This window comes from Saccopteryx leptura, chromosome 3 (genome assembly GCF_036850995.1).
Source record: "Saccopteryx leptura isolate mSacLep1 chromosome 3, mSacLep1_pri_phased_curated, whole genome shotgun sequence".
Classification (NCBI taxonomy): Eukaryota; Metazoa; Chordata; class Mammalia; order Chiroptera; family Emballonuridae; genus Saccopteryx; species Saccopteryx leptura.
The window spans coordinates 32,552,686-32,577,809 of record NC_089505.1 but is presented as its reverse complement, the minus strand read 5'-3'; the positions used below and the strand labels follow the sequence as shown (position 1 = coordinate 32,577,809).

The following is a 25,124-nucleotide window of genomic DNA, read 5'->3' as shown; positions in this document are numbered from 1 at the left end:
ATCTCACTGTAATTTTTCAACCAGCCCTCTTTCTGCTATGATCGATACTGAAAATAAGGAGGGGTGGGTACGGGAGAACGTGGAGGTGCTTAAAACTGATATACCCCAACTCAAATAATCTCTAAGGGTCTTTCATGTGATTCTTATATAGAAGTTTAAAAATCCCATTGATCTTATTAAAACTTTTGTGTACTATAAAATGTTATGATCTGTATTGCTTTTCAAAATTCATTCATTTCTCCACTGTTAGAGACATTACTCTTTATATTTCAAATTTTAACTTGATATACTTCATTTCTGAAGCTCAAAGTATGTGAGGTTTTGAATGTTGCCAAATTTAAACACAACACTTTTCATGATTTTTTAAATACAATCATCCTAGACAAAGAGAATTTAAAAACAACTTTATAACAGTTTTGTGGGCTCCATTTTCAAATGCCCATAGGAAGTATTGTGTACCAAGATGTAATGTCAGATTCTAAGAAAGTGATACAAATATGAACTGGCTGCCTCGGTGAAATGATTGATGTGATTTTATTTTGTCATTTCAAGGGAGTGAAAAAAATAAACCCCCAATTCTATGAAAAATTTATCAGTCACAGATTTGGAGAAGAAACGGTATACCGCATTGATCTTTGCTCCATGCTGAAGAAAAAGCAAAGTAATGGTTATTATCACTGTGAGTCTTCCATTGTGATTGGTGAGTGCCTTTTCAAAATTACTGGCCGTATTACTTTTGATTTTTTTAGCTGTTTTACTTTTGATTTCTTTTACTTTATTTTATTTTGGGAAACAAAATAAGGCAAATAAAAATTATTTAGGACTAATTGTGCACATTTTCCTCAATCATATGTTTTTGTAAAGATGTTTTGGGCATGCTACACTGAAAAACTTTAGAACATATTTAGTCTTCATATTTGTCAGTCAGGATTTTAGGACAGTTTTTTTTTTTTTTTTTTTTACCCGTGTGCTTTAGATAAAATTTTAATGAAGTCTTGAAATGTTGATTCAAAATGCATTTCAGTTGAATTTTATTTCACGAATATGAGGAAAGCATTTCCTCCAGAGAAGGCCTACACGACCACATCATTCTACGTCAGGCATTTCATGTTTGCTGCCTTTAGTTAGGAATGGAATGTTCCAGCACATAAAGTTTCTCTCTGGGAAAGCCTTTATAGGTGGCTTGTAAAGATTGAAATCTCATCCTCCAATTTCTTTCCTAAAGGAGATATGTTTTGAGGGGCAACAAAGATTCATACCCAAATGCTCTTGCATCTTATCAGGGCCATGGCATGCGATGACAGACTCATGTTTTCAAGTGGAACATGTGTACACCAACTGAACATGAAAACAAAATTAAAAAGGCCTTTTCTCATTGTTTATAACACGAATGTATTTTAAAGGAGTCTGATCTGTTGTGATTCAAATTTACTATGTGAAACGGGCCCTGTTTTTGTAAAGCTGTGACCTCAAGACAACCTGACATGAAATCACTCAAAGAAGATAAATACTTGATTTAAAATATTTCAAGATCTTCAACCAATCTAATTTCTCTACACTTCAGCTTGAAGAAAGCCTATGGAAATGTATGCCATAAAAGAATCTTAATACTGAAGTTTATTATTTTTATATATTTTATGGATATTAGCTTATATTTATTTTTTTTGTAAATTTATTTATTTATTTATTTATTTATTTATTTATTTTAGAGAGGAGAGGGGGAGAGAGAGAGAAAGAGAGAGAGAGAAAGGGGGGGGGAGGAGCAGGAAGCATCAACTCCCATATGTGTCTTGACCAGACAAGTACAGGGTTTCGAACCGGCAACCTCAGCATTCCAGGTCGACGCTTTATCCACTGCGCCACCACAGGTCAGGCTTAATACTGAAGTTTATTAAAACACCTTTAAAAATGTTCAAGAGACACAATTTTATTTCTGAATTTTCACTAGAGAGCTTCAGAGAAGTTATCATTTTACCTTCCCAAGATTTTAGCTTCCTTAAACAGAAGATACACAGTATGTCATTTGAATTTTATGTTCTTTTTTTTTTTTTTTTTTCTTTCATTTTTCTGAAGCTGGAAACAGGGAGAGACAGTCAGACAGACTCCCGCATGCGCCTGACCGGGATCCACCCGGCACGCCCACCAGGGGCGACGCTCTGCCCACCAGGGGGCGATGCTCTGCCCATCCTGGGCGTCGCCATGTTGCGACCAGAGCCACTCTAGCGCCTGAGGCAGAGGCCACAGAGCCATCCCCAGCGCCCGGGCCACCCTTGCTCCAATGGAGCCTTGGCTGCGGGAGGGGAAGAGAGAGACAGAGAGGAAAGTGCAGCGGAGGGGTGGAGAAGCAAATGGGCGCTTCTCCTGTGTGCCCTGGCCGGGAATCGAACCCGGGTCCTCCGCACGCTAGGCCGACGCTCTACCGCTGAGCCAACCGGCCAGGGCTGAATTTTACGTTCTAAAATATTTCAAATCCATTTTAAGGAATATTATTTTGGTTTCAGAATCTCGTGTTTTCAGAGCTGCCTTCCACTGTTTTTATTTTGAGAGAGGAGAGAGAGAGAGAGAGAGAGAGAGAGAGAGAGAGAGAATTATTAACTCATTGTGCCACCTAGCTGTACACCCACTGATTGCTTCCCATACTTCCCTGACTGGGACTCCAACCAGTGACTTGTGTTGGAGCTGGTGCCCTCGGGATTCAGCCGGCAATCTCGGGCCTCCTGGACAATGTTCTATCCACTGCCCCACTGGCCAGGGCTAAGGACAGTTTGATGAGAACCAAACGTTTCTGTTTCATTTCACTGTTAAAGGCAAATTTAAATCCTTTTGTGTAATATAGATTTTGACTAGCTTTCCTTGTCTTGTCTGTAGTTACTTTAGGCCAGCCTTTAAGGAGAACTATGTACTTCACTGCCTTTTCTAGTCCCATTCTCCTTTAAAAAAAAAATCAACAAAAAAAGCAATGTGTAGATTTTATTGAAGATATTGCATTATACAGTTTATAGCATGCTTCACCTGTATTTCCAACAGACCGCTCTGTTCAGCTCTCCCTAAATCGCTATGTTTTGGGCACTGAATTTTTTCTTTTATTGCTCTTCCCAACTTAGTTTCTAAAATTCCCCCAATACAGGCCATTCTCTAGTCCCCTCCCTTAACCTTCTTTACATCTGAGCCTTTTCTGATTCAGAGCAATTTAGCTTCTTTCAAACTCCACCAATCTTGTATCCCCATACAGATCATCTAACATTTTAAAAAATGGTTTTTTTGCCCATTGTAAACACTTTTTTTAAGTCACATTTTGTGATGCTAGTATGAACTTGAAAATAATATCTGCATCTAAAATGATAATTATTATGTTAAAATTAAGTTTAATACACACTACAGTTCTTTTCTTTGCTATAAATAATTATTGATTTTCTTAATATTTCTTGAGCTTTGAAACAGTATTTACCAGGATTTGGGACACTTTCTTTGTGAATTTTTATTCTTGATTCAGTTTAACTGGTTTGGCTGCTCTTTGACTTGATCTTAACACAAATCTACATATCTGTTTCCAGAACCTTGAACTAGTATTTTGTTGTATATGTTAATAAAGTGGAACAGATTTCTAATCTTAAGATATTTTGTATTCAGAATTCTAGGGTAGAAGTTGGGTTTCAAGGATTCTGGGAACCTCCTGAAATTGTTTGTAAAACTGTGTATATGGGTATATATGTGACTTTTCTGGGGAAAGAATTTATTAGATTTGCATATTTCCTACCTCTTAATTTGTTAATGGTGCATTCTTGGAGAGTGATTCCAAATCACCTCAATTTTCTTTTCAACTGTCTCTATATCATTGGGCATTTTTTTCTTTCTTTCTTTTTTGTAATATCAATGACTATATGCTTCACTCCCAATTAATTCTTTTCATGTTTTCTTGTTCTGTTCTTTGTTTCATGGATGTTATTCCTTAATTTTTTCCCTTGGAAGATTTCAGGATAGCTTATTTTTAATGTTCTTTTCATATTTTTAAAATCTCTAGTTCCTTGGCTATAAATTCTTCTATTTGTTGGGTCTTTGTGGTACTTTATGTGCGCTGGTGCTTTTAAAGGTTTTTCGAGGGCTCATGGCATGTTTATCTCCCATAGCCCCATGTGTGGTTTGGAGCTGTCACCCGAGTCCTGCAGGGCACACTGCTCTGAGCTGGGTTAGGAGCTCGCAACAGCACGTCCTTGTCCATGGAGTTGGAATTCATTCTTATGTCTCACCAATTCGTAAGGTTTTTAAAAGAGTAAAGATAATTAGCCCTTTGCTATATTGGCTGCAGATATTTTTCCAGATTTCATTTTGCATTTAATTTTGGTCATATTATTTTTCATATTAGTTGTAAATTTTTGTTAAATTATAGATTCAAAAATTCTCTTGTGATTTAATTATTAGGACTGGAGTCATCTCCAAATCAAAGTTTTGATGTGGCAACGTAAGAATCGTCCAAATCTGTAGACATTTTTATGAATTTACTAGAGCCGAACTGATGATGGATGTTGGGAAACAAAATCTTAAAGTATTGAGAAAATGCTCCAGAGAGAGGCAGTTTTACGGCTTTTTTTATATATTGGAGTCAGAGGAAGGTTGCATGAAATCCAATGGTGGTAGATTAAGAATGCAGGAGAAAGCAAAGCAGGGAAATCTCTGTGATTGGATAAAAAGCACCTGGAGAAATACATACTTCTTCCACTTTGGGTGGAGGGGGGGGGTATAGAGGATAGTTACTAATTAACATTTATAGCACTTAGAGATGGTATGTGGGAAATAGTGAGGGGTTCTGTGGTCTCTACTTAGCTGTGGTTGTGCCCTGAGGGTTCTAGAAGAGGAGATTACTCTGACATTTGAAAGGTATGTTATCTTAGATGCAAAAACACAAGAGAGGCTCACTTAAGGTAAAGGTTGCCTTTTGTCAAGGAAGCTGCAGGCCTAAGACATCGCTACCCACCATGACTCGCTTTTAGTTTGCACTTTCTATGTGCAGACCATCCTGTGTGGTTACCTGGGTCTCTGAGTTTGTATGGCCGGCCATGCAGGCCTCCCTGAGAGTGTCAGGTTAGTATCTCTGTCCATAGATAAGTGATATGTATTTATTTATACTTTCTTCTAATAATATTTTTTATTTGAGCTTTTTATTGACCTGTTATGATCATTAATATAAGTGCTCAGATACAGAGGATTAACACAGAAATCCAGTTACTAAAAGTGGCTGTGTAGTAAGGATTTCGTTTTAGGAATATATTTTTATAATATTTTTCATACCTCTCCAATCGTACTCTGTTCCAGACATCACAAATTAGCAGCCTTTCATGTTGTCCTTGTTTAGAACAGATTTTTTTTCTTACTAATTTGAATAACTTGCTAATATTGGGGTGATTTTATGTAAAAAACCCGAGTTTCTGCTACCTTCTGGACAGTCTGGGCCCACATTCTTGCCCGGCAGTGACTTCCTGGATAGGGTAGTAGGCACAGTGACCTTGAAAGTAATTGCCTTTTATGGTTCCCCTTTCCTCTGGTTTCTCTTACAACATTTGCTTCACTGTTCACACTCCGTGGCTCCTGCAGGCACCGGAGTTTGGACCCCTGCCTGCTGTTGTTGTTCCCTCTGCCTGCTTTACATGTCCATGCTGAGCGTTCCCCTCATCTTCTGCCATTTGTACCTTTATGTGGGATGCTGGGGGGTCTGCTAGCATGTGGAGGTAACATTCATCGTTTCAAATACAAGGAATGGTACTACTACGTTATGATGCTCCCATAATCAAAACTTTGGGTGATATCACGCCCTCTTAATATCAGCCTACAACTCTTTGCAAACCTAACTGTACTAACCAGCTGTAATTCAAATCAGCACTCCTCCACTCGCCGCCCCCAAAGGGGAAGAAAACCAGGAATGAAATATGGTTCAGATCTCCTAGGGTGGTGAAAGCTGTTCTCTGAGCTGCTCACTGGAGTTGGGTGAATTAATTTTTCTCAGGCAGCTATGCTCCATCTATATTTCCTTAGGGAAGGTAATTGACTAAATGACATCTTTTGTAAGATTGATGAGCAATTTAGTGCTTACAAAGACTAGTTTACTTTCAGCTGTCAGACATATCCTTTAGGGGGCATTGGGGAATTTGGAAAGGTCAGGAAGGTATTTCTTTTGCAGGCCAGTGTATTTATTTATAATTTCTGCAAGCAGACATGGGAACAATGATTTTCTGGGAACACCATCCTTTTTTGTTTAATAATTCATTATTAATGTCATTGAGCATGTGCAGTGTTACTCTCTAGGGTATCATGAAATACAGAGAAGTATAAGACATAGTCCTTAAGAGTGATACAGAGTCATTGGGCTGCTAAGGTTACATCTGAGAAATGGAGAGGGAAGAAAAGTAGATGAATAGGGCTTTGTCCGTAACAATAATGGGCTTTCATATAGGAGACAGTGGAAAAAGCTTATGTTTTACCTTCTGAGGGATTGTGGGGATGGTGTGTGCCAGATTTTGGATAAATAGGATGAGATTGAGGAGCAGACAGGTGGATATAGAGAAAGGACACTTTTTAGGAGCAGTAGGTATGATTTACAGGGGTAGAGAACAATGGACCGGGAGGCAAAGGCAGTATTAGTGGTAGGAAGCACACTCTACAAAGATTATAGTAATGGAGTCTACTGTCTAGTTAGCTGAGGAAGCTACACAAGAGGAGGTTGCTTAGTTTGTGTGTTTAAAGAGTTGGTGAGGGAGGTAGAAAAGGAGATGGGCATGATCACAGATGAGACCGTGAATATGTAATAAAGGAGACTGAGTAGGTAAGTATGGGATAAAAGGGGAGTGAAGTTTAATATTCAACATAATAATACAGGATTGAACCCTAGAGATTAGACCTTCAAGACTGTAGGACAGAGGCAATGAGGGGGGTAGGGTGTGTCCATCATAGACTTAAATAGAAGCAAACAGGCCTGCACAGATGTGACAGAAGAGAGGAAGTTTCATGCATAGTCAGGAAAATTAGAGTCATCATAGCTATGGTTTGTTTGGTCTTTATCCAAAGTCAAACCAAGATACCAGACTTTATAGGTTGAAACTCTATGGAGAATTCTGAGTGAGTTGAGTCAATGAATTTATTCTATCCAGATGTTCCTACTTTTTGGGAATCTACCTTAAGAGACCTGGGCAGCTTAGACCAATGCTGTCAGTGTTAGATGCTTTTTCATGGTTCCTCCAGTGATTTCCAGTAGTTATATCTAGGTAGTGTTTCAGCCAAAAGAAAAGGACATTTGAGGTTGCATCTGGGGAGACTCTCAGCTCTGATTTGGTGTCCTAATCTTCGGTGTTCCACTAACCCTTAGCAGCGAGGGCAGAGCTCCAAGAGCTCTAGATCTTGCCTAATTTTAGTGTATAGTCATGGGGGTCTCCTTTGTAGAAGAGAATACTGTCAGAGTAATTGACCTAGTGGTTGATATGACAGGATGTGTTGGATGGAGAAAGAAGTCAACAGTTTTTCTTCATTGGATGAAAGGCATAGCTAGGACAAAAACCTTTGAATTTTCTAGAATCTTTAAATCTTAACCTGTGTCCAATCAATGATAAAAAGTAAAATTTTAAAATGTTTAATTTGAAAATGTTTGTATTACTTGAATGCCATATGCTCACGTAAAGGTCTACTTAATGGATAGCAGTATTGGCAGTAAATATGTGCTTGAATGTCAAATTTTTTCATGTGAGTCATTTACTTTTGGCTATAGAAAAATGTAATTCACTGAATAATTTAATATTCTAAGAATTTATCAGGATACACTTTTGTTGGGTTTTAAATTCTTTTAAAATATCTTTTGTTCATTAATTCTCAAAGATTAGTCCATGTGGCCCTGGCCGGTTGGCTCAGTGGTAGAGCATCGGCCTGGCATGCAGAAGTCCCGGGTTCGATTCCCGGCCAGGGCACACAGGAGAAGCGCCCATCTGCTTCTCCACCCCTCCCCCTCTCCTTCCTCTCTGTCTCTCTCTTCCCCTCCTGCAGCTGAGGCTCCATTGGAGCAAAGATGGCCCGGGTGCTGGGGATGGCTCCTTGGCCACTGCCCCAGGCGCTAGAGTGGCTCTGGTTGCAACAGATCGACGCCCCGGAGGGGCAGAGCATTGCCCCTTGGTGGGCAGAGCATCGCCCCCTGGTGGGCGTGCCGGGTGGATCCCGGTCGGGCACATGCGGGAGTCTATCTAACTGTCTCTTCCCGTTTCCAGCTTCAGAAAAATACAAAAAAAAAAAAAAAAAAAAGATTAGTCCATGTATTCCTGCTAGTCCCTAAGATACTTTTAGGGATCTGTAAGGGCAAACAATTTCTATAATATTGAGACATTATTTACTTTTCCACTGGGTTAACATTTACACTGGTGATGCAGAAGCCTGGGTGGGTAAAACTTTGGTGGCCAGTGTGAATCGAGGCAGTTGTAGTTAAACAACTTTTTAAGTGAATTTTATATAAGATTGTCCTTGCTGAGTAGTAAAAATTATTATTTGTGTTTAATCTTAACCTTTGAGAATCTGTCTTTTTAGTATCCCTTGTAATAAAAATGGGAAATGAGCATAAACATTTTCACTGCATATTGAAGTAGAAGGTTGACTCAAGGAAGAGCATTTGTGTGATTGGTTAAGATGCAAGGTAAAGTAGCCACTTCCTTTCATGGAAGACCCTGTTTTTTTTCTTGAACAATGAATGACAAACTATCATTTTTCACACTTGGGTCTGACAGAATTTCTTGAAAAAACAAACCTGTCACATCAGGACAACTGACATTATTTGCTATTAATGATAAAATCCAAGCTTTCAGCCCAAAGTAAGAATTTTGGAAAACTCTATTATCATGAGTTTGACAGTTTCCAAAAACCTAACAACTTTTTCTTTTTATTATAGAAAATTTTATACACAAAAGTAGAGCGCCATAGCGTTGAAAAATGAACTCAATTTTCCATTTTTTAATCTCTCTATTATTTTTACTCCATTGAGGTATAACATATAAAAAAAACCTGTACATATTTAAAGTGTACAGCTTGATGAGTTTTTAATATATGTATACACCTGTGAAGCCATTATCACTATCTAGATGCTGAACATTTTCATCACCCCTGGAAGTATACTCGTGCCTTTGTTTTTTACAGTTCATACTTAAAGACTGTCCTAATGAAATGGGGTGATATTATGGGCCCAGCACGCTTCTGCTGTGCCACTCTGCTAGCGGCAAAATGGGGTGATATTAATGAATGTGCGGTTTTTTTTATGTTGTATAATGAAATGTGTCAAAATATGGAAGATCTGCATAGCTCAGTGCCTCATTATTTTTAAAATGACCAGTGCATGTTGTTACAAAGACATGCATGGATAAAAGTTCCATTAAAAGTTTAAGATAAGCCTGGCCAGGTGATGGTGCAGTGGATAGAGTGTCGACTGGGACGTGGAGGACCTGGGTTCGAGACCCCAGTGTTGCTAGCTTGAGCGTAGGCTCATCTGGTTTGAGCAAGGCTCACCAGCTTGAGCCCAAGGTCGCTGGCTCGAGCAAGGGGTCACTCGGTCTGCTGTAGCCCCATGGTCAAGGCACATATAAGAAATCAATCAATGCATAACTAAGGAACCGCAACAAAGAATTGATGTTTCTCATCTCTCTCCCTGTCTCTCTGTCCCTCTCTCTGACTCTCTCTGTCTCTGCCCAAAAAAAAAAAAAAAAAAAAAAAGCTCAAGATAGACCAAAAGATTTGACTAAAGAGTATGAAAATTTCATTGAATAGTTTTAAGCTTCTACATTGTAACTAAACTTTAAGGAACTGTAATTTGTTGAGCTTTGGTATAGTATGAAAGAAGAATATTCACAATTTTATCTAAATAGGCTATATTCTCTTCCCTCTTTTAACTATACATTTATGGGAGGCAGGATTTTTCTTATACTTTAAATAAGACAACATATTGAATGTAATGGATTGAGTGGAGAATCAGATATGAAGGTAAAACTGCCCTTGATTATGCCAGACATAAGAGAAAATTACAAAATGAAATTAATACCATTCTTCTTACTATAAAATTCTTTATTAAAAATAGTTCTTTAATAAAACCATTATTTATGACAATATTTTACTTATCATAATGAGCTTATTGATATTTTGAAGTAAATTAATAAATTTAAAAAATTTAAATTTCTAATACAATAAATATTAATAAATATAACCCACATAAGCGAAAGTTCTTTTTTTTTTCTGAAGTTGGAAACGGGGAGAGACAGACAGACTCCTGCATGCTCCCGACCGGGATCCACCCGGCACGCCCACCAGGGGGCGATGCTCTGCACCTCCGGGACGTCGCTCTGTCGCGACCAGAGCTACTCTAGCGCCTGGGGCAGAGGCCAAGGAGCCATCCCCAGTGCCCGGGCCATCTTTGCTCCAATGGAGCCTCGCTGCAGGAGGGGAAGAGAGAGACAGAGAGGAAGGAGAGGGGAGGGGTGGAGAAGCAGATGGGCGCTTCTCCTGTGTGCCCTGGCCAGGAATCGAACCCGGGACCTCCGCACGCCAGGCCGATGCTTTACCACTGAGCCAACTGGCCAGGGCCCGAAAGTTCTTATTGGAGAAGGAGATTGTCAGTAATTTTTAAGAGTATAAAGAGATCCTGAGGCCAAAATATTTAAGAATTCCTGCTTTAATTAAGAAAAGGGGTGAAAAACTATAGACACAGACAACAGAGTGCGATGGCAAGAGGGAAAAGGAGGTGGGGTGAAGGATGGTAGAGGGGGTAGATGGTGATGGACGGAGACTTGACTTGGGGTGAGCATACAATGCAATGCACAGGTGATGTAAAATTGTGCACCTGTAACCTGTATAATTGTATGAACCAATGTCACCCCAATAAATTCAACAAAAAATAAAAGAATTGCTGCTTTAGTTCATGGTTCAGGGAAACTATGAAACAATATAATCCTCAGACAGTTCTCCAAAATTAATTTTGATCTGTATTTCCAGCCCTTTTCTTCCAACAGATTAATTTTGAAGTCAACTCTGCTATCTCTCTATAAACTATAAACTGGTGTGTTTTTTCCTTAATATTTTTCTGTATCCCTCTTGAATTACTACTATTCAAGCATTCATTCTGTGGTATAAATGTAACAAGTGCAAAAATATCCCAGAATGACAGTAGCATATCTATATGAAATGGCTTAAAAAAATTATTATGTGAAATTGATATTATATACAAACACCTTTTTTTTTGTGGTGAGCAGGATCACAATTTTTTTTTTTTTTTTTACACAGGCTATAGGGAGATGATTAAGAAAATTTCATCTCTACTTAGACTACTTAGACCAGGGGTCGGGAATCTTTTTGGCTGACAGAGCCATGAACTCCACATATTTTAAAATGTAATTTCATGAGAGCCATACAACGATCTGTGTACGTTACGCATTATCCAATAAAAATTTGGTGTTGTCCCAGAGGACAGCTGTGATTGGCTCCAGCCACCTGCAACCATGAACATGAGCGGTAGGAAATCAATGGATTGTAATACATGAGAATGTTTTATATTTTTAACGTTATTATTATTTTTATTAAAGATTTGTCTGCGAGCCAGATGCAGCCATCAAAAGAGCCACATCTGGCTTGCGAGCCATAGGTTCCCAACCCCTGACTCAGACCGATGAAGGTGAATCTATTTCAAGCATGTTAGAAGAGGGAAATAGTTTATTATCTGAGGAAACTATACACTTTTTTTTTTTTACTTGAAATCTTTAGTGTTTGGAAATTTTCTCTGTTCAAAATTATCAGGTAGTTTAAGAAGAACTCAGTAGAGGGTGTTTTATTATTTCCTTTATGACACAGAAATTGAGTGACCACATAATTTATCATTCAAATGGTACACTGATAAATGTAGTATGCCGAGATAAAAGAAGAAAAGCAAGTCTGTCGTGGTTTAACTGGGACTTATGTCATCCTACTAGAAAGCATAATGCTCTTTAAAAAGCAGAACCTTTGACATGTTAAAATATATTTCAAATTCCAGTCTGGTTCTTTTCTGTAATCTCATTGTCTTCTTGTTTTCTTTTTTTGATGAAACGTTTTCTAAGAAGAAAATGTTTGAAATTTCATCATTATATGGCCCTTAAAAAATGAAAAGTAATTCATCATCGGAACTCTCAGCTTATTTCTTATATCTACTTGAATTAGAGGGAGCTGGAAGCTTCAGGTTAATTAATTGAGAAAATTAATCTTAGTGATGGCTCACTGTGTTTTAACTGGTTTATCAGCTATTAATCTGGATGCTAACACAAAGTGGCAGCTGTGGTTTGTGCTATTTTGAAAATTCAACCATCTGTTGGCCTGGTTTCAAACCTTATGATTTGTGTTAGATGCCTTAGAAATTCTGTGTATTAAAGGGGCAGTGCTGTGTCGTAAATTTAGTTCTCTGACAAATTAAGCACCACTGTTAGACTGATTCAGTAGTAATTTGTTATTTTATGACTTATGTGTACAGCCTTCAATTTTAAGTATATTTTGGAAAACATAAAAGTAAAATTTTTTCTTGTGCATACTTATTTTAATTAAAAACAATTTTTTTTTTATTGCTCTGACCAGGATCGAACCAGCAACCATTGTGCTTCGAGATGATGCTCTAACTAGATGAGCTATCCAGCCAGGGCCTTATTTTAATTTTTAAATTTATTTTTCAATTACAGTTGACATACAGTATATATTAGCTTCAGGTGAACAACATAGTGATTAGACATTTATATACCTTACAGAGTGATCACCCCATAAACCTAGTACTCATCTGACACCTTATATAGTTATTATAATATTATTGACTATGTAGTCAATATTGAACTCCAAATAGAAAGAAAAATGAACTACATGAATGAAGTGATTGGATGCAGTGTCTGTGGTCAAACAAACCCATTGAGATATAGCTGATTAGTGTTAGGAGATCCTTTCATTTGCCATAGATATGGCTACCTAGTCCATCATACTGCCTTATTGCCTCTGTATACATTTTTCACTACACTAAAAATGTCTATTAATTTTTTAAAAGTGCTAAACATAGTGTCTGACAAATGGCATTATAAAACTGTTAGTTCTTAATACAGTGTGTCCGTAAAGTCATGGTGCACTTTTGACCGGTCACAGGAAAGCAACAAAAGATGATAGAAATGTGAAATCTGCACCAAATAAAAGGAAAACTCTCCCAGTTTCATATCTATTCAGTGCAGTTCGATATGGGCTCACGCACAGATTTTTTAGGGCTCCTTAGGTAGCTATCCCGTATAGCCTCTACAGACTTGTCACTGACTGATGGCCTACCAGAACGGGGTTTTTCCTCCACCAAACTGCCGGTTTCCTTCAACTGCTTATCCCACCATGTAATGTTATTCCTATGTGGTGGCGCTTTGTTATAAATGCACTGATATTGATATTCACATTGCACTTTGGTCACGGATTCGAATTTAGCGAGCCACAGAACACACTGAACTTTCCTCTGTACCATCCACATCTCGACTGGCATGGCCGTGGGCTGCTCCGCTGTATACACGGTGTTATGTCATCATCTGCGCGTGCGCACCTGCTGCCACATCATCCTACAGAAACTGGGAGGGTTTTCCTTTTATTTGGTGCAGATTTCACATTTCTATCATCTTTTGTTGCTTTCCTGTGACTGGTCAAAAGTGCACCATGACTTTACAGACACACCGTATTAATAGCAGTACTATTTGTATTAGAATACTTGTTGCAAGAGTATTCTTACTTTACCAATGTCAGAATGCCCATTTCAGGATATGTAAGTTTGCATTATTCTTAATGTGTTCCTTAAACTGGCATGTGATTAACATTGGTACATTTCACGGTGGACAAAAGTAGGGTTACAGTTGTGAGTACACAAAACAGCTTATTCTTGTATTATTGCTTATTAATTTTTGTATTATTTATTTGTATTGAAATTTTAAACCTAATTTTTCCCACCCCTGTATATATTAGGTACTATATTCATGTATTTAAGCAATATTTTATATTGCGTATACATATTTATACAGGATAAGGCAAAAGTAGGTTTACAGTTGTGAGAATGCAAACCAGTGTACTCTTGAATTATTCTTTATTATTGCATTGTTTTCCATATGAAAAACTGTAAACCTACTTTTTTCCTGCCTTGTATATAATTTATGTATATAAATATAATGGTGAAGATAAAATTTTGAATTCTGGGGGGGGAGAATAAATTTGGCAAATCTAGTCTGTTCAATGTAGTATTAGCTAATGGGTTAATTTGATAACGTGGTGAAATCATGAGAGGCTAGCACCTGACACTCATTGAATTCTTCATTTGAGTGAAGCATGGAGGACTTGGAGAGGATGTAGAATAGTGGAGAGAGAATGTATAAGAGAGAGAAAAGCAGAGTGAGCCAGAAGTTCCCAGAGTCAGACAGACCTTGTTCTAACGTAGTTGCCAATTCCCAACTACGCAACTGTGTGCACATTACTTAATGACCCTAAACCCATAAGATAAGGCTAATAATAATAGTTACCTTGTAAGAATATGAGAACTGAATGAGATAATGTACAAAAAGCATTTAGCATCATGCCTGACACATACTACTCTGTGTTCACTCACTATTACCCATGATTTTTGCTGTTTTTATTTCAAATTGTATGTAGAATTCTTAACACCAGGCCAGACCAGGCCAGAGAATGACTTATACAAGGGTTAGTATTTTTAAAAAAGTCAATTTCTTCTTAATCTTTACTAGTAGTATTCTATTGTAGGAACTGGGAAAAACTTTGGACCCTGAAAGATGGTTAAACACTGGGATACGGTGTTAAAGGATTTGCTAAATGTCTTTACTTTTAAGGGGGCAAAGGTAGTACCATTTATGAGACCATCTAACCTGGAGGCCTGAGTGGCCTCATGGAGTTTCTTCCATCATTGTAATTCACAAGTTCTCTATTTTGTTATATATTAGTTTTTGCCAGAGATAGACTTTCTGATTAATTGGAAGAGAATAAAATTCCCATTGTCCTGTTCTGTCTGAAAATCCATTCCACTGTATTCTTCTTTTGTTATATATTTACTCTTAAAATAGGAATTGAAGTGAGAGTACGATTGTAGTGAGTAAATGGCTCGTGGTTGTCACACCCAGCAGAGTGAACTTGGGCTTCATGGATCAATGTTCCTGAGCTATCAGTTCATTCCTAGCTCCCTCGGGGCATTTGAAGAGCTGCTAGCTGTGCACATAAAGACTCGTCTTTCACTGTCAAACTTCTCTAGTCTCTTTATGGTTGTTATAATTTATTTGTGCAATTTATTGAACAGATATTTATTGAACCCACCAAGTGCCATGCATTATGCTGTCTGTATATTGAAGATCAAAGATGGGCCAGCATAGCCCATACTCTCGAAGCATTTAATTTCTAGTGGGAAATCATTCAAACAATTGCAATCTAAGCTGATAATGACTGTAATGAAGAACTTCTAATTTGGCCTGGGATGTCAGGGAAGGCTGCACAGGAAAGGTAAGGTTTGAGCTGAAAGTGAGACTGAGGGGAGAGAGACCGGGGAAAGGGAGGTCTTTTCCAGATTGAGTTGCTACTCAGAGGAGTGTAAGTAACTCACTCTGCACATGCATTACTTGTCAGTCAGGTCTGATCTTAATTCAGATCTGATTTGTGGGGAATGGGAACCATCAACAGTTCTGGAGCTTGAAATGCCGCAGTCAGATTTGTGTTTTAGAAAAATCACTCTACCAGTAGTATAAACACATGGTGGTCGAGAGGCGGGAACAGGACACTCAATCAGCAAGGGGAGTAAGAAGGCTGTGTGCTAGTCTTGGCAGGTTTTGATAATTGCCTTCAGTTTGCATTTGTAGTGGAGATGAGAAGGGCTGCACTGCAGATCTAGGTGGGCAGGAGAGTCCCTGTTCGCAGGTGTAGGGTGGATTATGAAAGGGCGGGGAGGAGTCTAGGATAGTGTGCAGGTGTGGAGTTTAGACAGCTAGTGGGTGGTGGTTTCCTATGCCAGGGCAGAGGATTAAAGAGAAAATGGATTTTGGTAACAAGAAGATGAGTTCTATTTTAGACATAGTAAAACACCTGTAGCCCCATCAAGTGATGGGCACAGGTGGGAGGTCTCGGATATAGATGATGTGTCCAAGAGATAGATGTGGGATTCAGTGACATCAGATTAAAGCTGTGTGAATGAGTGAAGTAGCTGAGGGGTACCCGGGCAACCTGGGCTTCAGACTAGTTTTGTAGCTAGTTACTTAAGATAATTCTTGTAGAGGAGGGAAGGAGACCTTCAACATAGGGGCTGGATAGAGACAAAAGGTGTGGAAATTATTCAAGTAAATGTGACATCCATTCGTTGTTTCTTGTTGGTATATGGGATCTGGACAGCAGTGACATAAAAATCGCTCTTCACTTTTCAGGTTGACTTCCTCTATGGAGAAACTGGTTCTGGTGGAAACAAGGGATGACGAGTTAAAGAAACACAGAGTATACATTATTTCCCTTTATGAAGTTTAAACTATTGGTCTTTTTTCATCAACCTGTAAAGATCCTTTGATATTTTATCTGACTTTAATGTATACGTGTGTGTGTGTGTGTGTGTGTGTGTGTGTGTGTGTGTATTAGTGTACGTGAGAGAGAGGGGGACAGAAAGGGACAGGCAGGGAGGGAGACAGATGAGAAGCATCAACTCATAGTTGCAGCACCTTAGTTCTTCATTGATTGCTTCTCATATGTGCCTTGACCCTGGGGCTCCAGTCAAGCCAGTTACTCCTGGTCAAACCAGTGACCTTGGGCTCAAGCCAGTGACCATGGGATCATGTCTATTATCCCATGCTCAAACTGGCAACCCCACACGGTGAACCTGCGCTCAATCAGGACAAGCCCGTGCTCAAGCCGGCAACCTTGGGGTTTTGAACCTGGGTCCTCAGAGTCCCACCCTGATGCTCTATCCACTGTGCCACTGCCTGGTTAGGCTTTAATATGTTTTATATTAAATTCCTAAGGCACTAATTGTAGTTACCTAAGAAAATAACACTTTGTCAAGTCATGAATTGTGGTTTTATTTGATCTGTGGACTAAGGTACTTAGGTGAATATTTTGTCATGATTCTGACTGGCTAATAGTAAAGGAAACTACATTACACCTTTCTAAATTTTATCTTTCACACCAGGGAACCACAGCTGCTAAATTATATTTTCAGTGCTAACAGCCCTTATCAAAGCAAAGCTTTTGCTTAAGAAGTCAGTCTTAACATACTGAGGTGCAGAAAGAGGCAGTTCGCAGTTTTGCTGCTGGTTCTGTAGCTATGCATTTAGCAACAAAGTAGTTTGTTAAGTGTGGCATTCATTTATCTATATACAATAGGTTTTTAAATTAGCATGATACTCTTTTTCAATGATTTACTCTTTAGGGCTTTTTTTTTCTTTTCTTTTTTCTTTTTTTTTTTTTTTGCTATCTATACAAAATTATTTATATACCCTTTCAATCACTTTTGTAATTTTAATTGACCAAACAGTGGATACCATGTTTTTATTACAGGAAAGGTAAATACAAAATTCCAGTTGACCCTAGTATTTTGCCTGCTCTGAGTCCATTCTCCTCCCTACTTTCCTGTTGGCAGAGCCTCCTCTCCTGCCTGTGAGGTGGTGGGCTTCCAGGCATGTGGGCCCTGCTGTAGCCCGCAGGTGATCGGGTCCATTCTTCTTGCCAGTGATTAGTTCAGGAAGTGGCATACGACCCCATTCTGATTTTGAAGGGAGGTCTGCTTGGGATCTCAGAATACAATGTTTTGCTGATAAATAGGGATTTGTAAAGAAGAGAATCTCATATTTTACTTGAAAATTTCTGGGTATACATATGTCCCTCGACCTAGTAACCACCGTGGGGACAATAGGAGGGCATAGTTGCTGAGTGTGGGGGACTAAAAAGGTGAATCTTGATGAGATTGTTAAACCACTGAATTAACCAACTCTAGAGCCACTCTACCTTAGATTATAGACATGACTTTTTTAACCATTTGACTCAAGATTTTTTTGTTTCCTGCAGCTGAATGCATCCTAAACAGATACACATTTCAGACATGAAGTAATAAATATATTAACAGAAAATAGACTCAGTACTTTGGTTCTATGGGTATTGAAACAACAGTTCTGACAGTTACCAAATGCTGTTAGAAGTATCCATAAACAGAATGGGCACTGACAGTGTATCAGACGAATGTCAGCCTGGGTCACGGTGTATCATGACAGTTCCTGAGACCTGCCAAAACCAATCTGATTTAATTGCATTTCATTTAGTATAAGTGAGTTTTATTTTTATTATCTTGGGGATTCACTCTTACTCCTCCTTAGCCCTTTAAGTGTTATTACAGTGAAAAGCTTTAACAATAATGCAATTAGTTATTAAAGCACCTTTTATTTGAAGTCTTCAAATCCTTTACCTAACAGGAAATGTGACTGACTTTTGTCTTGCTCAAGGGCAAATAGTGGACCACTTTCAGGGCTAAATGTATACTGAGGATATTCCACATAATGAATAATTAGGACCTGTGAAAAAAGCCAATAAATCAGGAACTGTAGAACCACATTTTATGTTGTTTATATTGTGAAACTTTAAATAAAATCTAATTGCGTCCTATTGGTTTTTCTGAAGTACAGCTAGTGCTCGATTTACGACCACGATCGGTTCCGACAGACCGGTCGTAACACGATTTGGTCGTAAGTTGAGTAGGCTATATGTACAGTACTGTGAAATGATGTTATAAAAATCTTTAAGTCATATTTTATCATAATTTTCTTTCATTATTGTTATATATCAATTTTCTTTGTTCATTTTATGCCATTTGTATCATCTCTACACCATTTTGTTTCTTATTTTTACATTTGTCAGGTTTAAGAAAAACACTGCATTACCAGTACAACTGGTTTAATATTTGCAAAGACAATTTCCTCTTGGTAGATATCTTGGGAGGGGTTTGATGAAAAATATCCAAGACACAAAACACAAATTGCTGTACCGAGTCTGGGATAACAGTTGAAATTGTGCACGCGGAGATGGTAGTGCTGCTGGAAGCTGGTCTGCACTGTCATACACCCAGCTGGGCAATGCTTGCGCTGCCAGACTCGGAGCAGTCGTGCCTAGCGATTGTGGGATTGTGGTCGTAAAGTCGAATGGTCGTAAGTTGCATAGGTCGTAAATCGATCAGTATTTGTTTATTGTTTTCTTTCTGTGAAGGATGTTGCTTTCTCTCGAAAGGCTCTGGAGGGAATTAAGGGATTAAAGGCACTTGAATAAGAAAGCCGCCATGTCAGGTAGAACAAACACTGGCCAGCAGATTAATGTATTCTTTGCTTTTTTTTTTTTTAATAGCTTTTAACATCCAGATGTTGAACTTGTCCTTCAGTAACTCTTGTCAGTTTTTGTGATTTTCTTGTTAATGCTTGAAAAGAGAGACACACTGTAAAAAGCAGGACCGAACAGTATCTGTCTGGAAGGTGACTGTCACTGGCCTTTGTTCTCCTGTGTCTGCATTCCTTTTCATCTTTCTTTCTCACTCACTCACTTTTTTTCTTTCTTTTTTTCTTTTTTGCAACAGAGAGAGAGAGAGGGACAGATAGACAGGAAGGGAGAGAGATGAGAAACATCAAGTCTTCATTGTGGCACCTTAGTTGTTCATTGATTGCTTTCTCATATGTGCCTTGACCGGGGGGCAACAGCAGAGTCAGTGACCCCTTGCTCAAGCCAGTGACCATGGGGTCATACCTGTGATCCCATGCTCAAGCCAGTGACCCCATGCTCAAACTGTTGAGCCTGTGTGCAAGCCAGATGAACCTACACTCAAGCCGGCGACCTCAGAGTTTCAAACCTGTATCCTCGCGTCCTAGTCCGATGCTCTCTCCACTGTGCCACCTCCTGGTCAGGCTGCATTTCCTTACTAAGTCTGCCCAGTGGGAGTTACCACAGTGTGAGTGCTGAGTGATGGTTAAGCAAACGCTCTTGCTCCTGCAGGGACATGCCTACAACTGCCCCTCCCTCCCCTCCTTTGGCTCTGCCTTCCTCCCCTCCTCTGTCTGCACATTTCGACTCAAGAGTTAACTTCACCCCAGGAGCCAATGTAATTATCACATACGCACATACTAAATGTCTAATAAATTGTTCCTTGAATCAAATTGAATTGATACACTGGTATGATATAAATTTGGGGTGTCCAAAGATACAATATAACTTGTGGGCCCTTTTTCTAGCTTTCAGTCTCAAGAGCCCCAGTGCTTTCTGTTCTCCAAGTAGGGTTGTAAATTCTCTTCTCTAATTTATTTCGCACCAATTTTGCAAATGTCTTCAACTCCAACATTGGTTAAAATTGGTCCACACACGCCCTGGCCGGTTGGCTCAGCGGTAGAGCGTCGGCCTAGCGTGCGGAGGACCCGGGTTCGATTCCCGGCCAGGGCACATAGGAGAAGCGCCCATTTGCTTCTCCACCCCTCCGCCGCGCTTTCCTCTCTGTCTCTCTCTTCCCCTCCCGCAGCCAAGGCTCCATTGGAGCAAAGATGGCCCGGGCGCTGGGCATGGCTCTGTGGCCTCTGCCTCAGGCGCTAGAGTGGCTCTGGTCGCAATATGGCGATGCCCAGGATGGGCAGAGCATCGCCCCCTGGGGGGCAGAGCACCGCCCCTGGTGGGCGTGCCGGGTGGATCCCGGTCGGGCGCATGCGGGAGTCTGTCTGACTGTCTATCCCGGTTTCCAGCTTCAGAAAAATGAAAAAAAAAAAAAAAAAAAAAAAAAAAAAAAAATTGGTCCACACACAGAAAATAACTCACGAAATGATAAGTATGGAGGAGGCATTGGAAATTGACGCTAAGCAGGACTGCATCGAGATTTAGGGGTAACCATTATGGATTGGTAAAGGACTTCCTTTTGAGCTCTGGTTATCTGCCTGTTTCATCCCCTATTCTAAATGTACATATGCTGTACGTGGTAAGTTAGGTTTTTCTCCATGTGTTTCATAGGAAAAAACACAAGTCTCTTTCCAATTACTTACTGAAATTATATAGCATATGGCAATTTCAAACACAAATACATATAACTTTCAGTTTTAGAAAAAATAAAGTACTTACTGTAAAGAGAAGTAAAAAGTCTTTGTTGAAAATATGACTAAGTGGGAATAATGGTAAAAAAAAAAATAGAATAGATTCTTGGCTCCCTAATTTCACAGACTAAGATTCTTCCCCCTGGGCCCTGGCTGGTTGGCTCAGTGGTAGAGCATCGGCCTGGCGTGCGGGGGACCTGGGTTCGATTCCCAGCCAGGGCACATAGGAGAAGCGCCTATTTGCTTCTCCACCCCACCCCCCTTCCTCTCTGTCTCTCTCTTCCCCTCCCGCAGCCGAGGCTCCATTGGAGCAAAGATGGCCCGGGCGCTGGGGATGGCTCCTTGGCCTCTGCCCCAGGTGCTAGAGTGGCTCTGGTCGCGGCAGAGCGACGCCCTGGAGGGGCAGAGCATCACCCCCTGGTGGGCAGAGCGTCGCCCCCTGGTGGGCGTGCCTGGTGGATCCCGGTCGGGCGCATGCGGGAGTCTGTCTGTCTCTCCCTGTTTCCAGCTTCAGAAAAATACAAAAATACAAAAAAAAAAAAAAAAAAAAAAAGATTCTTCTCCCTGGTAATTAAAAATGGGACTGTAATGGTAAGATTTACAGAGAATTCTTACAGTTTTAAGTTATGATTTCTTTTCAGCCTCTTTTCTTACAGACACTCATAAGAACAGCTTTCAAAAATCAGTGTTTTATAGTGTAGTTTCAGAGCCTCGCCGTTTGGTTATCAAATGGCATGAAGGCGCAGCATGGCTAAACACTGGAGGGACATCTAGTGGGTCTGGGTGATGGGTACATGCTTATTGGGACTGATTATTGAGACTTGACATTTGGTTTTAAAAGAACATACTTAAACAGAATACATGATTGGGTATGTCTATCTGGCCTTATTCAGGACAGAATAATTGTCTTTTGGTAACCCAATGTCAACATAAAAAATTGGGATATATTCTAAAGCATCTCAATTTTCATATGTTTCCATAAAGTGTTAAGCACTTCTTGAACTTATGTACATTTTCACTGAAACTATGATGTTTCCTGGCCTAACAACTTCCATTAAGTGTGTATCTCACCATAGAATGAAATCTTCCTGAAGTATCTCTTTTGTGCTTAAATGCATATCTCCTGAGGCTTGGTTCCAGAATTTAGAGGGATAAAGCAATCTTTTTCTCTCTTTTTCACACTTCATGATTTCAAGCCCTTTTTTTCCTACTCTTTTAAATAAAAGAACATTAATTTTTTTTTCTTTCTCACATGTTTCCATAGTTGTCAAACTCAGATTTCCTTTAAATAATGAATTAGGGGGTCTCAGTAGAGTTGGTACAGTTTTGTAAAATCAGAATCTTGCAGTGGGACTTGTTTTTTAATCTTGAATCAGACTTTTATGGCAAGTTTACACAGAAATGCAAGTATGTTTATGTATTTAATTATAGGTAGAAAATAATGCCAACCAATGACACAGGCTAGGTTTTGGTCATAGTAAAGAATTCTTTTTGCCACTAGAGACAATAGTCAGAGCTGTTATTTCAAAGTATGTGGAGAAGAGGCAGCTGCCACACCTGCATGCTTTTTGTTTTATTCCTGCCATATTAACCATTATAATAAAAATTCGAACTGCCATAGTAGATATAGGCAACTGTCCTAACCACGATTTGTCCGTAGCCAGGCCTATGAGAAAAGAAACATGCAAAGTTATGCTTTTAAGTTTATGAACATGCCGTCATATCAGATATTTTTCTCATTTAGGTTAACCTTTTTAAAATCTTCTTTAAGTCATGGTAGATCTGATATATTATTGAAAGGAGCCTGTTAATTCTCTAGTGAGATCCCATCAGCATCCTCGGGGATTACTTGTGATGGTGCACGTTGCTATTTTCCTGGAAGGCGAATGCCTCAGCGGCCGTGCTGGTGCCTGTGTGCTCTGAATCAGGTCCCTCCCCGGCATCGGGCAGCACGGCCAGTCCTGCTCTGGGAAGGATCGTGTCTTTGTGGCCTTTGTTTTAAAATTGGAGCATATTACTCTAGGAGCATTCTCAAGCACATCAAACTTGAGAAATCAACACAGTTAAAACATATTACCCTTGAGCTTGGTTAAATAACTATTTTTTTGACACATTATTCTGCAACTGTAGTAAGCTGTTTCATACAGCATGTAGCTGATAACATACATGCATTCTGTTTGATAATACAGCACTCTGGGATCAGGCACTCAGGGTTTATGCGGCCAGACAAACTGAGTTCAAATTCTACCACTGTCATAGTCTCACTGAGAGATTTTGGCCAGGCGACTTTTCTGAGCTCAGACTCATTCAGCTGTAAAATGAGGATAGCAATAGTACCTACCTCATAACGGAAAGTAGTGATGAAATGAATGGGTTAATGTAGAAGCACTTAGCCAGTGCCTAGCATATAATATAATAAGCGTCCAGAAGGTTTTAGTGTTTACTCTTTTTTAAATTTATTTATTTATTTATTCATTTTAGAGAGGAGAGAGAGAGGGAGAGAGAGAGACAGAGAGGAGAGAGAGACAGGGGGGAGGAGCTGGAAGCATCAACTCCCATATGTGCCTTGACCAGGCAAGCCCGGGGTTTTGAACCGGCGACCTCAGCATTTCCAGGTCGACGCTTTATCCACTGCGCCACCACAGGTCAGTAGTGTTTACTCTTATTCAGCTCACTTCTTGATTTTTGTGAGATGGGGAAAAGTGAAGAGGGGCTTATATATTTTACTATTTAAGTAAATTATATATTGTGTTCCCAAATTATTGGGTAAGTGATGGCTACTTTCTAAGTCCTTCTGAATGCAGCCATTCAGATTTGAGGGGGAGTGTGGACTGGCAGAGGAAAAAAAAATCAACTTTTTCACCAGTATTCCTAATAGTATATATATATATAGTCTGTTTTTAAATTGAATTTAAAAAATACAGACACATGATTGTCTCAGTTATTTTGAGTTGAGAATTTATTTATATGAAATCTATTGAAATAAAATCACAATTATATATTTAATAAATCATTTTTAAAATTATATATTTAATAAATAATCTTTTTAAAATAAATTCAGAATTATCTCATATGAAGACCATTTTTGGAAATCCTGGGCTAGGAGTAGCCATAAAGCTACAGTATTAAATTATAACCTTTCAGAACTGAGAGAAACGGTGATCATAAAATCAGATTCCTTTCTCTTACAGTTAAAAGCCAGTTTTAAAATTCTGTTTTGAATTTCTCAATTGTTTTCTAATCTTCTATTATGTTTAATTCATTTTTAATGCTTGTGAAAAAACTCTTTAACATGAGATAGCCCCCTTAGGTTGCAGAATATCTTCAGGTACGTAGATACTGTTACTTAATGACACAACTTATATATTTTATTCTTAAATGCACATTTTCAGAAGTAGTACCAACAGGGGCTAATTGATAAAGTTGGTAAGGTTTATCGCAGTTCCTGGGCACTGCCTTTGGGTGAGAAGCTCTCTTGCTTGGAGGCCACATGCATCATATAAGAAGTAACTCAAGATGGCCACCAGCAAGGCAGGAAGTTGGAAGAGGAGAAGACAGGATTGCTAGCTGATGCTGAAAACACTGAGATGCATATGGATGTAGCATTCAAACAGTTTGTTCTAGGCTCTTCCCCTCCTCCCGAGCACTACCTACTTTGCAACAACAAATTAAAACTTTATAATGAATTTACCTGATTTACAAACAAAAAGCTCCAAGTTTCACAACTGACAAATTTGGGATTTATATCTCTGGCTTTCTAATTGAGAATGCCAGGAGTTACTCATTTTCCTCGATGAAGAGTATTTACTGCCAATATTTCTTTCTTTAATACAAAAAAGTAGTTGGTTAGGATAAAATTGACAATTTTTATTCTTTCAGACCATGCACTTTCTTTGTTCAGATGAGTGTGAAAGTAGACATACTGAATTCAGAACTTTGGAAGTTTTCATTATCGCCGATCGTCCTCTTCTTCCTACTCCTGGTAGATAGGTGTGTGTGCCTAGCTAGGAAGGAGAG

At 39.1% G+C, this 25,124-nt stretch overlaps 1 protein-coding gene across 3 annotated transcripts in view; it reads left to right on the top strand.

The window, feature by feature from the left end:
- The window catches only part of AKAP7 (A-kinase anchoring protein 7), a 117,971-nt gene that overhangs the window by 64,014 nt on the left and 28,833 nt on the right, over positions 1 to 25,124 (top strand). For all 3 annotated transcript variants that reach the window (XR_010750048.1, XM_066373242.1, XM_066373243.1), the window contains exon 7: positions 553 to 700. Coding sequence is in view for 2 of the 3 variants with exons in the window: in XM_066373242.1 (XP_066229339.1) it covers positions 553 to 700 (148 nt within the window). In the remaining variant the exon portion in view is untranslated. The remainder of the gene's footprint in view (positions 1 to 552; positions 701 to 25,124) is intronic.